This window comes from Saccostrea cucullata, unplaced genomic scaffold (genome assembly GCF_032062105.1).
Source record: "Saccostrea cucullata isolate Sc308-1 unplaced genomic scaffold, CSIRO_AGI_Scuc_v1 ctg11477, whole genome shotgun sequence".
NCBI lineage: Eukaryota > Metazoa > Mollusca > Bivalvia > Ostreida > Ostreidae > Saccostrea > Saccostrea cuccullata.
The window spans coordinates 1-12,481 of NW_026931184.1; the positions used below are offsets into that span (position 1 = coordinate 1).

The 12,481-nt window shown below is 32.9% G+C and overlaps 1 protein-coding gene across 3 annotated transcripts in view; it reads left to right on the forward strand.

The window, feature by feature from the left end:
• Positions 1-908: 908 nt before the first annotated feature.
• LOC134231708 (uncharacterized) overlaps positions 909-12,481 on the forward strand; it is a 33,866-nt gene continuing 22,293 nt past the window's right edge. For 2 of the 3 annotated variants that reach the window (XM_062713679.1, XM_062713680.1), the window contains exons 1-4: positions 909-959; positions 1,266-1,390; positions 2,264-2,383; positions 7,463-7,576. In XM_062713679.1, coding sequence (XP_062569663.1) covers positions 934-959; positions 1,266-1,390; positions 2,264-2,383; positions 7,463-7,576 — 385 coding nt within the window. In that variant the 5' untranslated portion in view covers positions 909-933. Of the gene's footprint in view, positions 960-1,265; positions 1,391-2,263; positions 2,384-4,254; positions 4,341-7,455; positions 7,577-12,481 lie in introns of those variants that run through there. The other variant, XM_062713681.1, reaches the window with a different exon arrangement.

The following is a 12,481-nucleotide window of genomic DNA, read 5'->3' on the forward strand; positions in this document are numbered from 1 at the left end:
AAATATTTACACTTCATAACAATGCACAGTTATGTGCGGCAAAAGAGTAGAGGTATATTTATAAAAGTACACATTAATTCAAATAAAATTTAATTTTCCATTAGCCAAGATGGGACTCCGTAGCTGTAACAAGGAAAATAAAAGGCATAGGTTCAGAAGTTAAAGATTTTATATAGATTTACTTGTGGAAAACGACCTAAATTAATGGCATACACTTGCATGAATTGCTGTGTTAAAAAATCACATTTCCGCCAAAAAAAAAAACCCAACAAACAAATGCAGCGGTGTCTACAGAGTATTATATACTAATCATTGCAATTGTCTACAAGGACTGTTTCAGAAAAATAAATTTTAAAGTCAATTTACTGCAAACGTTATTTGATTTTTCTTTCGGTGCAAGACGTACGCACAGGTTAATATTGAGCACTTACCTAACACACAGTCACAAGAGTAACAAACATGCGCTCATTAATCCTTGACTCTTCTATCTCGTGAAAGTACAAAAATTGTCATAAATTTTGCTGATCTCGAACATGCAATTTCGATTCCTTATAACCTTTCAAAGTTGTTATTGTAAAACAATCATTTATGATAATAAAGGCAGATACTATTTGTTTACTGTATGCATGACTTGAGCCACATGTGTTTTTTGTCAAATTAAATAAATAAATGAAAATAAAGTAAAGTAAAACTTACAAATTGTATACTCATTCCGAATAAAATTTTATCATCAGGCTACTTTCGTTTTCGATACAGAAGCCATTTAAAATCTTTCTACGGTATATCATAGGCAACATATTCTGTAGTATGCTAACTCAGTGGGATTTTCATAGATTTAACATTTGTAATTCGACAATAAATTGTGAAAAAATGGAATTTGTAATAATTGTAAAGTTTTGTTTTTATTCCAGCAAGAGCAAAACAAGAAGTTGAATGAAAATGGAGATTGCCCTTGTTGCGTATGTAAAAGAATGTTAACTCAAGTACTGTTTTTTTTTTCAAAGTAATATTGAAATGAAGCTACTAGTGTTAAAAGAAATCATGTATTGGTATCAAGTCTTAAGAATATTTTTCCTTAAAACAATTAAAAGAACGATGTCTTTACTCTGATTTTATTTCATGTCTTTGATCCAGCATGTCACTTAGAGAAAAATCATTATCAACCATCGGTGATAAGAAGCCTGACAATAAAATTGTTTATTATTTACTCCACATTGTACATAGAAAATTATGATTCAATTTGTTAGTAATTTCTTTCTTGACAGAAACGTCCCACGTGCCTCATTGTCTTTTGATTTGACTGCTCACAATAATGCATTACAACTGAATATGGAAGAGTTAAAAGTATTCCTCTCCGCTAACATTAAAATTGAGGAAAGGGAAGAGAAAAGTATAGTCTTTAAGATGTATACTTGTTTGTGTCACAGCTAGGACTGGGGAGAAAATGTGTGGCTTAACCGGGAATCGAACCCGGGACTCAAGCATCATTAGTCAGGTGCACGTGTTCTACTGACTGTATTTTCAGAACCGATAATTTTTTTTGAAAGACGGCTAATCAATATAGAAAATGTTTAGTTAAATTTCCTTTAAATTGACATAAAATGAAATGATTAAGCATTCACTAATCATTTCATTTATCATTTTTCATTTCATTATTAATAAACATGCTTGAAATAATTAGTACATGTACAAAGAGACTGAGAAACAAAACAGAAGTATATTCTAATAACCTCTACCTTAAATTTTATCATTATGAGGAGATAAACCACACTACACTTTGAAATGATGTTTAAATTTTGAAAGATTTTTATTGTTTGATAACAAATATTTTTCTTGTCTAGATAATATTAGTTTAATCCCTTTCCTCTTGCTTTATGCAGAAACATGAACTGATGAGGTAAAAACGAAAATATCTGATCAATAAAAAAGATATCGAGTTATGTCCCTTTTCATTAGTATATTTTTTTACAAAATAATTGAAGTTAATTTTACTTAATTTCCCCTAATCCAAAATTGTTAACATTTTTGTGCATTCTAGAGTTTATTCCTAACAAAACAATATGATTTTAGGCAATTATATGTAGCTTGATGTTTTAATTGCAAATGTACTGGGAGTTCTGGTTAGAATGAATTTTGTAACGATACATTATTTTTCTTATATGAATTAGATACACACTGCACAACTATATTTTGAATTGAAATAATGCCACAAAAGTATTGAAATAATAACAGCTTGCTCGTGTTTTATTTCATCTTTCTTTAGGAGAGGTGTGCGATATAACATATCTTGAAAGTGGGCACGAAGAGACTTGGGATTATTCAGTCATCATATATGGCTTTGAGTTTAGATACTTGGGCAGAACTAAGTTGGTTGAGTTAAGTTGTTTTTTTTTTTTGCTTCGGACCTGACTCAAAGACTTAATTAAATTATGTAGCTTTTCTGATCAAGAAGAATCCATCATTCATCTTTCATGTATCTTATGTTGTGTGTTAATTTTTCCCATTTGTAACTTTTCCTAGAGAATCTAGAATGAAATGGTTCTGTCCATTTATTTTAAATTCAAGGGAGCAACGGTGATGAATCCTCCTCATATAAAAAAATAGTATATTTTTAATCTAATACATGTGTTAATTTTGCATTTAGTACTTTAAAAAAGTAATACAGTAAAATATGTAATTTTTCTATCACAAAAATGGGTCTCTTATTATTTTTTTTTTTTTACTGAAATCTGACTTTGATATTTTCCATGTATTATTATTGTATTTTGTGGACGACGAGTTATTGATTTCTTTTCAATATATTATTTTTTTAAAATTATTTTTTGGACATAGTTTTTAAATATATTTCTTCTGTATTAAAATTGGATCGAATTGTCTAAAATCGGCGAAACTCTCAACTTTCGGCCGAGGAAAGGTGATTTCCAGAAAAATGTTGGAAAACGCCTGAATGCGGCGAACATACTGCAAGATTCAACCCGATCAGATTTTATTTCAATAAATGAGAGCTCCCGATTTCTGAGAAAGACCCGACTTTGGCGAGAAACTCTCGCTATTAGCCAGAAAATGCCCCTAAGCGGATACTAACATGGAGGCTAGTTTCCTGCCGTCTGTCCGTCTGTAAATATTTCACATTTTCGACTTCTTCTCAAGAACCAATGGTCCAATTTTAACAAAACTTGGTACAAAGCATCCTTGGGTAAAGGGGAGTTTAAATTTTTAATGATCTTATGAAGGACCACGTCCCCTTACAAGGGGAGATAATCAAGAAAAGCCAAAATTAGAGTGGGGTCATTAAAAAATCTTCTTCTCAAGAACCACTGGGCCAGGAAAGCTGAAACTTATATGGAAGCATCTTTGGGTAGTGTAGATATTAAATTGTAAAATTCATGTCCCCCGGGGGTAGAGCGGGGCCACAAAAGGAAATGCAAGTTTTGCACAGAAATATATAGAACAAATATTTAAAAATTTACTTCTCAAGAACCACTGGGCCAGGAAAGCTGAAACTTATGTGGAATTATTCTTGGGTAGTGTAGATATTAAATTGTTAAAATCATGACCCCCGGGGGTAGGGCGGGGCCACAATAGGGAATCCAAGTTTTACATAGAAATATATAGAACAAATCTTTAAAAATCTTCTTCTCAAAAACCACTGGGCCAGAAAAGCTGAAACTTATGTGGAAGCATCCTTGGGTAGTGTAAATATTTAATTGTAAAAATCATGACCCCAAGGGGTAGGGCGGGGCCACAATAGGGAATCCAAATTTTACATTGAAAATATATAGAACAAATCTTTAAAAATCTTCTCAAAACCACTAAGCCAGGAATGCTGAAACTTCTGTGGAAGCATCCCTGGGTAGTGTAGATATCAAGTTGTTAAAATCATGACCCTGGGGGTAGGGCGAGGCCACAATGGGGAATCCAAGTTTTACATAGATATACACTGTATTTAGGAAAAATCTTTTTAGAATCTTCTTCTCAAGAACCACTGGGCCAGGAAAGCTGAAACTTGTGTCGAAGCATCCTGGGGTAGTATAGATTCTAAAGTATTAAAATCATAAAAGGGAAGAGGTAGTGGGGTACGATAGGTATAGCATCATTTATTTAAATTTTAAAATTTAAATCAATTGCTTTTCTCTGATCGGTTAATTTAAATTTTACAAGCATCATTTTGAAATTGTGTTTCGAGATACAAATGTGTTTTGTTCGTTTTTCGAGCAGCATGTCCTGGCTTTCCTTGTGTAAACAAGATCTTGTTATTATAGTATGGTGACATTTGTTCAAATGCAAACATTGTTTGAAGTATTAATGATTGAAACAGTTGATTGGCTGAGATGCGACCTGTCAGTAGACTTTTTAAATTCTGTTTGCCAATAACAGTGGAAAGAGTTTACCCCAGGTTTTTCTATCTTATTTTTAAATTTTCCGATGCTACAGAATAAAACTTAACAAGACTTGCACAGGATTTTAGCTAACCTAAACCGAAAGCTCAAGTGAGCCTTTTCCTTTTATTAGCTCACCTGACCCGAAGGCTCAAGTGAGCTTTTCTGATAAAAATTTGTCCTTTGTCTTTCGTCGTCATTGTTGTTGTTAACTTTTCACATTTTTTACTTCTTCTCAAGAACCACGGAACCAATTTCAACCAAACTTGCCACAAGTATCCTTTGGGGAAGGGGATTCAAGTTTATTCAAATAAAGGGCCACGCCCTTATTCAAGGGGATAATTCAGAAATAGTGAAAAATTGATGGTATGTTTTAAAAATCTTCTCACGAACTTTTGCCAGGAAAGATGAAACTTATAGGGAAGGTAGTGTAGATTCAAGTTTGTTCAAATCATGATTCCCGGGGGTAGGGCGGGATCATAAAGGCTGATCAAAGTTTTACATAGAAATATATAAGAAAATTCTTTAAAAATCTTCTTCTCAAGAACCACTGTGCCAGGAAAGATGAAACTTATAGGGAAGCATCCTCAGGTAGTTTAGATTTAAATTTGCACAAGTCATGACCCCCGGGGGTAGAGCGGGGCCACATTGGCCGATCAATGTTTTACATAGAAATGTACAGAAAAATTCTTTATAAATCTTCTTCTCAAGAACAACTGTGCCAGGAAAGATGAAACTTATAGGGAAGCATCCTCAGGTAGTGCAGATTCAAGTTTGTTCAAATCATGACCCCCCTGGGGTAGGGCGGGACTGATCAAAATTTTAAATAGAAAAATCTTTAAAAATCTTCTTCTCTGGAATAGCAGAGGCATGAATGTTCATATTTTTATGGAAGCATCTTCAGGTAGTGGAGATTCAATTTTGTTAAAATCATGAGCCCTGGGGGTAAGGCGGGGCCACAACATGGAATCCAAGTTTAGTTTACATAGATTGAAACATGTAGAAAAAATCTTTATAAATCTTCTTTTCAAAAATAGCAAAGCCATGATTAGTCCTAATTATATGGAAACATTCTCAGGCAGTGTAGATTCAATTTTGTTCAAATCATGACCCCTGGGGGTAGAGCGGGGCCACAATGTAAGTTCAAATGTAAAGGACAATAACACTACAGGTAGTCAAAGAAATATGCAAGCATCCTTAGTTAGTGTAGATTCATGTTTGTTCAAATCATACCCTCTCCCTTATAAAGATTGTTTGGGACCACTATTGGGTTTCAATAATAAACTGATTTATGCTTTTTCCTAGCCACATTGTTCAGGTGAGCGATGTGGCCCACGGGCCTCTTGTTGAAATTTGTCTGTGCCATCTGTCGTCGTCGTCGTCGTAATATTTCACAATTTCATTTTCTTCACATGAGCCGCTGAGTGAATTTCTGTGATTTTTTATTTTTTTTTTTACTTGTTCTCAACACATTTGCCTGCCATAAAGCATCATTTGGTAAAGGGAATGCCCGTTTGATCAAATAAAGGACCACGTACTCTTCCAAACGGAAATTATTTAAAACGGGCGAACTTTTGAAGTCATATTTTACAAATCTTCTTGTGAAGAGGGCCAAACGGTCTATCAAAGTTTTTCATGGAAATGTATGGAAAAATCCTTTTAAAACCGTCTTCTGAAGAACAGCCTATCCCTGATTGTTCATACTTTTTTAGAAGTGTCCTCAGTTGATGTAAAATTTTACGGGTTTTTTGTTCAAGTTAATATAATTGAAAAATCTCAAAAACATCGCAGTCATGTTTAGTCATATTGATGTGGAAGCATTCTCAGATAATGTAGATTCAACACCGTTGAAAACATGACCTCTGGAGACACGCAAGGTCCACATTGGGGGGACAAAGTCTCACAATGTATATGTTAATGTAATAATCAAAAGCATTAAAAAACCAACAACACTGTATATCCTAAATGTCGGATCTACCAAGTACAGACAAGACCACGGATGGAAATTTACCAAGGTATATAAAGCACTAAAAATATATTTATGACCAACGACACGAACAATAAAAATTGTCAAATTTTCGGGACGCCCTGTCCCTTCATCAGGACAAAGAAAATGGTGTAGATTCAGTTTTGATGAAATCATGAGTCTTGGGGTAGGATGAGGCAACAACAGTATTATGGGAGAGCAAAGTTTTCCATAGGAAACACTATGGAAGAAATTAAAAAAAAAAACAGTTAAATTAATTGCATAAAATGAAATCATTCTCAGGTGGTGTAGATTCAAATTTGTTAAAATCAGAAAGCAGGTGGTATGGAAGGGCCAGAATGGTGGATCAAATTTTTTAAAAGGAATATGTATGAACAAATCCCTGAACAAAAACAAGAAAGCCATTTGTAATATATGGAAGTATCCTCAGATAGAGTAATCTTACTTGGCAAACAAGTAGACTACACTAATTTATACATAAAGATATGAACATTATGATAGTTATTCTGTATGTCGACTTTTGAGATCGATGAACAGTGTAACCATGGTATTTAAAAATAAAAAAATCTGTTAAATATTTTATAAGGCATGAAAATAGACTTAAACATATTTCATTGTTCTGTTTATTGATGTTGCTGTCCCATGAGTTCGAAGTACAATAAAGCCACCACTGATTTTCTTTCTTGGTGTAGAGATGATTCTACCAATCGAAGAAAACACTTGCACGTGCTTTTGTTTATTCTACAACAAAGCTTTTAGGTTTTCACTGTGTAGAGAATTCGAGACAGAAGGTCACTCTCAAGCACAGGATTATAATAAAAGATATAATAAAAAATAATAATAAAGATAGGAGATAACAAACATTATTCAGGCTCCTAAAGCAATTAAACAATTAATACAAAATAGGAACAGATCAAGCTCGGACCTCAAAACCTTCAGAGGTGTCATATAAGTGAAAACACCATGAATTAAACCTGTTTTGCTCCAGATAACCATGACTTGCTGATGTCATAAATAAATTCTTGATTACTCACTTGGTAATAATAAGGAATCAAATAAATGTAAATGATCTTTTTTTTCAATTTTCAGTTCAAAGTCTGGGATGGTTCCTCTCAGTTAAGGCCTTGGAAATCCGACATTTGTACAAGCAATGAGAGCCCCTTGTCCTTTTTTTTCAGACTGGAGATAGAGGGAATAGTTCAAAGGAAAGGTAGGTACATATTATATGCCTTATGGACAGAATTGAATAAATGACTTTTAGGTACCGTATTTACTCGCCTATAAGTCGATTGTATTTAATAAGCTTATATATCAGAGGGACGGACCTCATAAAATACCATTCATTTTAATTAGCTTGCCTATAAGTCGGACATAGAGTTTTGGACCAGAGATTAACTCCCAAAAATCCGACTTACAGGCTAGTATATACGGTGCATGTAAAATATCATTTATTTGATTTGTGTGTATCTGTAAAGCACTCCTGATCGGAAAACTCCAGTGAACTTTCCTGATCACATTTTGTCCGGTGTGCATCTGCCTAGCTGACTATCTGTCAGTCAGTGTACTTTTTTTCAAATTTTCAACTTCTTAAGAACCACAGGTCAAATTTAATCAAACTTACCACAAACGTCCTTGGGTGAGGAAAAATAATGTTTCTTCGTATGAAGGACCACACCCTATTTCAAGGGGAGATAATTACAGACTAATAAAAAATGGTGTCATCTTTAAAAAATGAATTTAAAAGATTTAAAATTCAATTTAAAAAACTCTTGGGCAAGAAAATTTGAGACATATCTGGAATCTTTATTACTTCATTGGGACTTCAATGGGTAATTAAAATTTTTATACAGAATTGTATATTGAAAATCTGTAAAATCTTTTTCTCATCAATAACAAACCCATGCTAAGTCATATTGATTTGAAATCATCTTCGGGTAGCGTATTAACAAAGGCTTAATTATGCCCCTCTCCTGGGTAAAGATTGGGCCACATGATTGGAATACATGTATAAATAAATGGGAAAAATCATCTTGCCGAAAAACAACAAGGTTATAATTAGGCATAAAAATATACAAGCATCCTCAGATTGCAAAGATTCAAATTTATTTAAATATTAACCTTAGGTAGTAGAGCGGGAACATAATGGGGGATCATAGTTTTAATAAGATAGTGTAAATTTTAATTTGTTTAACTCTTGAGTCCTTCAGGTAAATAAGGTGGGTCCATGAAGGGAGGGGGGTGGGTATTATGTTGCAAAGGAATTTATTATTGAAATGTTTAAAAAAGAAAATCATCTTTGCAAAAATAAAAAGACTATAATGTCTTACTGATTTCAAATTATCTGCAGGAAATGACACCTGGGGTTATAATGGGGCCAACTTGGGAGTCAAAGTTTTAGTTATGGATATATTGTAAAAAATCAAAAATCTCAGATCAACAAAGTCATGTATAAAACGAATGAATTGTTTTGCATCCTTACAAAAATAATTCGTTCAAATCACGACCCCTCGATGTAGAGTTAGCCAAAATTGGAATTAAATTGGGAATACTAAAAGGAGTATTTGAAATATTATCGAAAAATTTTTAAATCTTTTTTCTCTAGAATAGCCAAGTCACAGTTAGTCATATATGGATTACAGTATAATAAATATTAATTTTTAGGATATCAGATCCTCAGCAAGGAAGAATAACTCTTTAATTTGTAATTTAATTCAAAAAGTCTTCAAATACAGCTTGAAACTTAATTTTTTTCATGCAACAATTTTTATTTTATGTCTCTAAGTATAATACTTATAATATTAAAGTATTTATAAACGGTATTTAAAAAGTTGACATTTGTACCTCATAAAAGTAAGTAAAACTTGCATATTTAAAATGAAATCAAAGTTCTTTTTAATTCAACCTTAGTTACAAATGTTTAATAACATGATTTGAAATTAGAAGTGATTTATGGTGTTTTCTTTGATGGGAAACACTTCATACACTATGCATTATAATACGATGGAAGTAATTAGGAGAAACAAAAGTATTGAATAGGTATAAAAATCATGCAATTTTTTTTAAAAGCCTGGATATCTATGATTTTTATTCCTAAAATGTATTTATTGATCAATTATCAAATAGAAAATATGCAGTAGGTAGTTCTAATCGCATTTCCTGAAAATTTATTTGAGATTTACTAATTTTCCCTACATTATATGATTAACTTTAAAGATGAAGTTTTAAGAAACACCGTGGGTAAATATATTTTACTTCGAGAATTTAGAGACATCTTTCGGAGCATTTTCAATTGCTCAATGCCTGATTTTCAGAACCTGAGGATCGGATTATCTTAAGGTAGTGAAGATTCAGGTTTATTCAAATTATGACCTCTGGGGGTGTAATGGCGTCACAATTGGAGATCAAAGAGTGAATAAAAATAAAATATATCTAAAAAAAACTTGCAAAATATATAATTAAGCCTTTCTTCGTCATTGGAATATAAAAGCCTCCTTAGGTACATTTTAAAGTGAAATTGTAATAGAAACGAGAATTCTTATATTTTTGTTTCAGTAACTTGCCAATAATTTAGCTCATATAAGAAATTGTTCAAAGGTAGAGCATGCTCTCCCGTATCGAATCAACTAAGATTTGTTCCAATCATGACCTTCAGTGGTATGATGGAGCGACGATTGGCAATCAAATTTTTACAATGAAATACATAGGAAAAATAGTAAAAACTCTTCTTCTCAAAAAACAAAATATGCTTGGTTGTATGGAATTCTCGACTGGTCCGGTAGTGTAGAGTCAAGATGGTTCAACTCATGATCTCAGAGGATAGGATGGAGCCATGTACAATGGTCGATCAAAGTTTGACATGGTAAAACAAGACTTTGAAGAAACATATTTAAAAGATCTTCTAATAAGAACAGAAAAGTTATGATAGTAATAATGATACAAAAGCATACTTAATTAATGCAGTTTTATGTCCCAGAAGGGTAGGTGAGGACCACACAAATAGCAAAAAATAAACTCAATATTCTTCTTACAATTCTACTTTAAACAAATATACTGTGGAAATTTCCTTCTTACAGGATCTCCTTAGAAATCTTCCGACTTGGAGGGATGGATGGCTACAAACACTAGTACTGTTGTCTTTAAAAGTCAAAATTGAATGGAGCAATAAACATCCCCTTCTCCACTACTACTACCACTTTTGGGTCCCAATATTTATATAATAGTGATGTATTTTGCGTGCACTATGCCTAAATAGTAGTCAGGGTTTGACACATGGTGCATGAGCCGGAGGCTGACTACTATTGTTATTATTATGCTGACTACTATTTAGGCATAGTGCACGCAAAACACAACACTATTGTTATTATTACGCTGACTCTTGTAACTGTATAAGAACGGCAATATTTTCTTCACTGCCAATGTTTCATCATCTGTTACATTCGTCTACTCTATTATGACGTCACCTTATGCAACATGTACGTCATAATCTTTTTTTTTTTTAATTTTGAACGTTCCATGCTTTAGGTAAAATCTACAAATAGTTTTAGAGAATATTATTTGAGTGAAGGAAGGGGGGTTGCAAGAAACTATTTTAGAAGAATAATTCTTTTATTTTTAATCCGAAGTGTAAAATATTTGAAACTAAGTTTATATATATCATAGTACAATACTATAGATAACGGCGTCTGTGGAGTAATCGGTAGCGCGTCGGACTGACGATCTCGGGGTCGTGAGTTTGCTCCCCGGTATGGGCGTTGTCGGATTTTCTACAAAAATTGAAGCCGGGCACTATTTCGGCATAGAATGCTTACGCAATATAAAACTTAGAACACGATGCGAGAATATTAGGGTATGGGTTATATAGAGACAAACTGACAGGAAGCATAAAAAATTTTTATATCATTAAAATATAACCAGTAAAATTCTTTATCCTTCTGAAAATGATTAAATGATTTTTTCTGTATATTTCCTTTCAGTGTAATTTTTTTATGAAATCCATTAGAAATCTACGACCTTCAAATAACACACGCAAATAATGAAATCATCACACCTACATTTCTTCAACAAACCATACTCAAGTTTCATTTCACCTCAATGACGAATTCCAAGGTTATGGCAAATAATTTACTTGTGTCCTTTTTCATTGAAAGACGATATTTTTTCAGTGCATTAAAAATAAGGCCAGTTCCCTTTTTATCTAAGGCCTTCTTTTGCACGTAAAACAATCCTGTAGTATGGAAAAAGGTAAGATTAACTAACACTCAGTGATCTAAAAAAATGTATAATCAATTCAAATGATTGATGAATGCATTTACAATGTAACAATAATTTCTGATCATTCTAGGGGTGTCATATAAAAGAAAATATCCCTAGTTAGTAAGTCACAGCCATCGGGAAAAAATCAAATCCATCTTAAGAGAACTATTTTTGTGTGTAAACACGTCTCTAAAGGGTTGTAAATGAAGTAGATAAAATATACACATTTGTAAAAGAATTTGTCTTGAATAAGGGAGTGAAATGTACTTGATTGACTAATGTTGGTAAGTGATTCTCCCCCACCAGTGTGCAGAATATTTTTCGCCGTAAATTCAATTTTATTTGCCTCACGTGTTATGGTTAATTATAACAATTAAAATATATATATAACGCTTTATTTCTGTAACTTGTGTTTACTTGCTTTGGATCAGCACTCCATATTATTATTGTTTTTGTCAGTTGTGCATGTCTGTTAAAGTACAGAATAAGTTCATTTCATTATAATTTTACTCAGCAATTACCCAAGCATTATTTGTTCTTTTGAAAAGGACCGATTCTATTAGTTCAATTTATGTTGGATAAAAACCAGAATTCTGAATAAATGTACAAAGTTTATTAATCTACAATACAATATTCCAGAATACATCTATTAAACATATACAATAAAATGTAACACAAAATACACATTACTTTGGCATCAGCAGGAGCAGACTCAGCCATTAATTCCAATAGCTAATAACTAGTTCAAGACATCAGTCCAGTCGCAGGAGCCGGAAGAAAGGTACAGCTCAATTGTACCAGTCAACTCGGTGTAACTAGTGAGTCTTGAGACTAGCCCTACTTCCAGTGGATCTCAACTCGG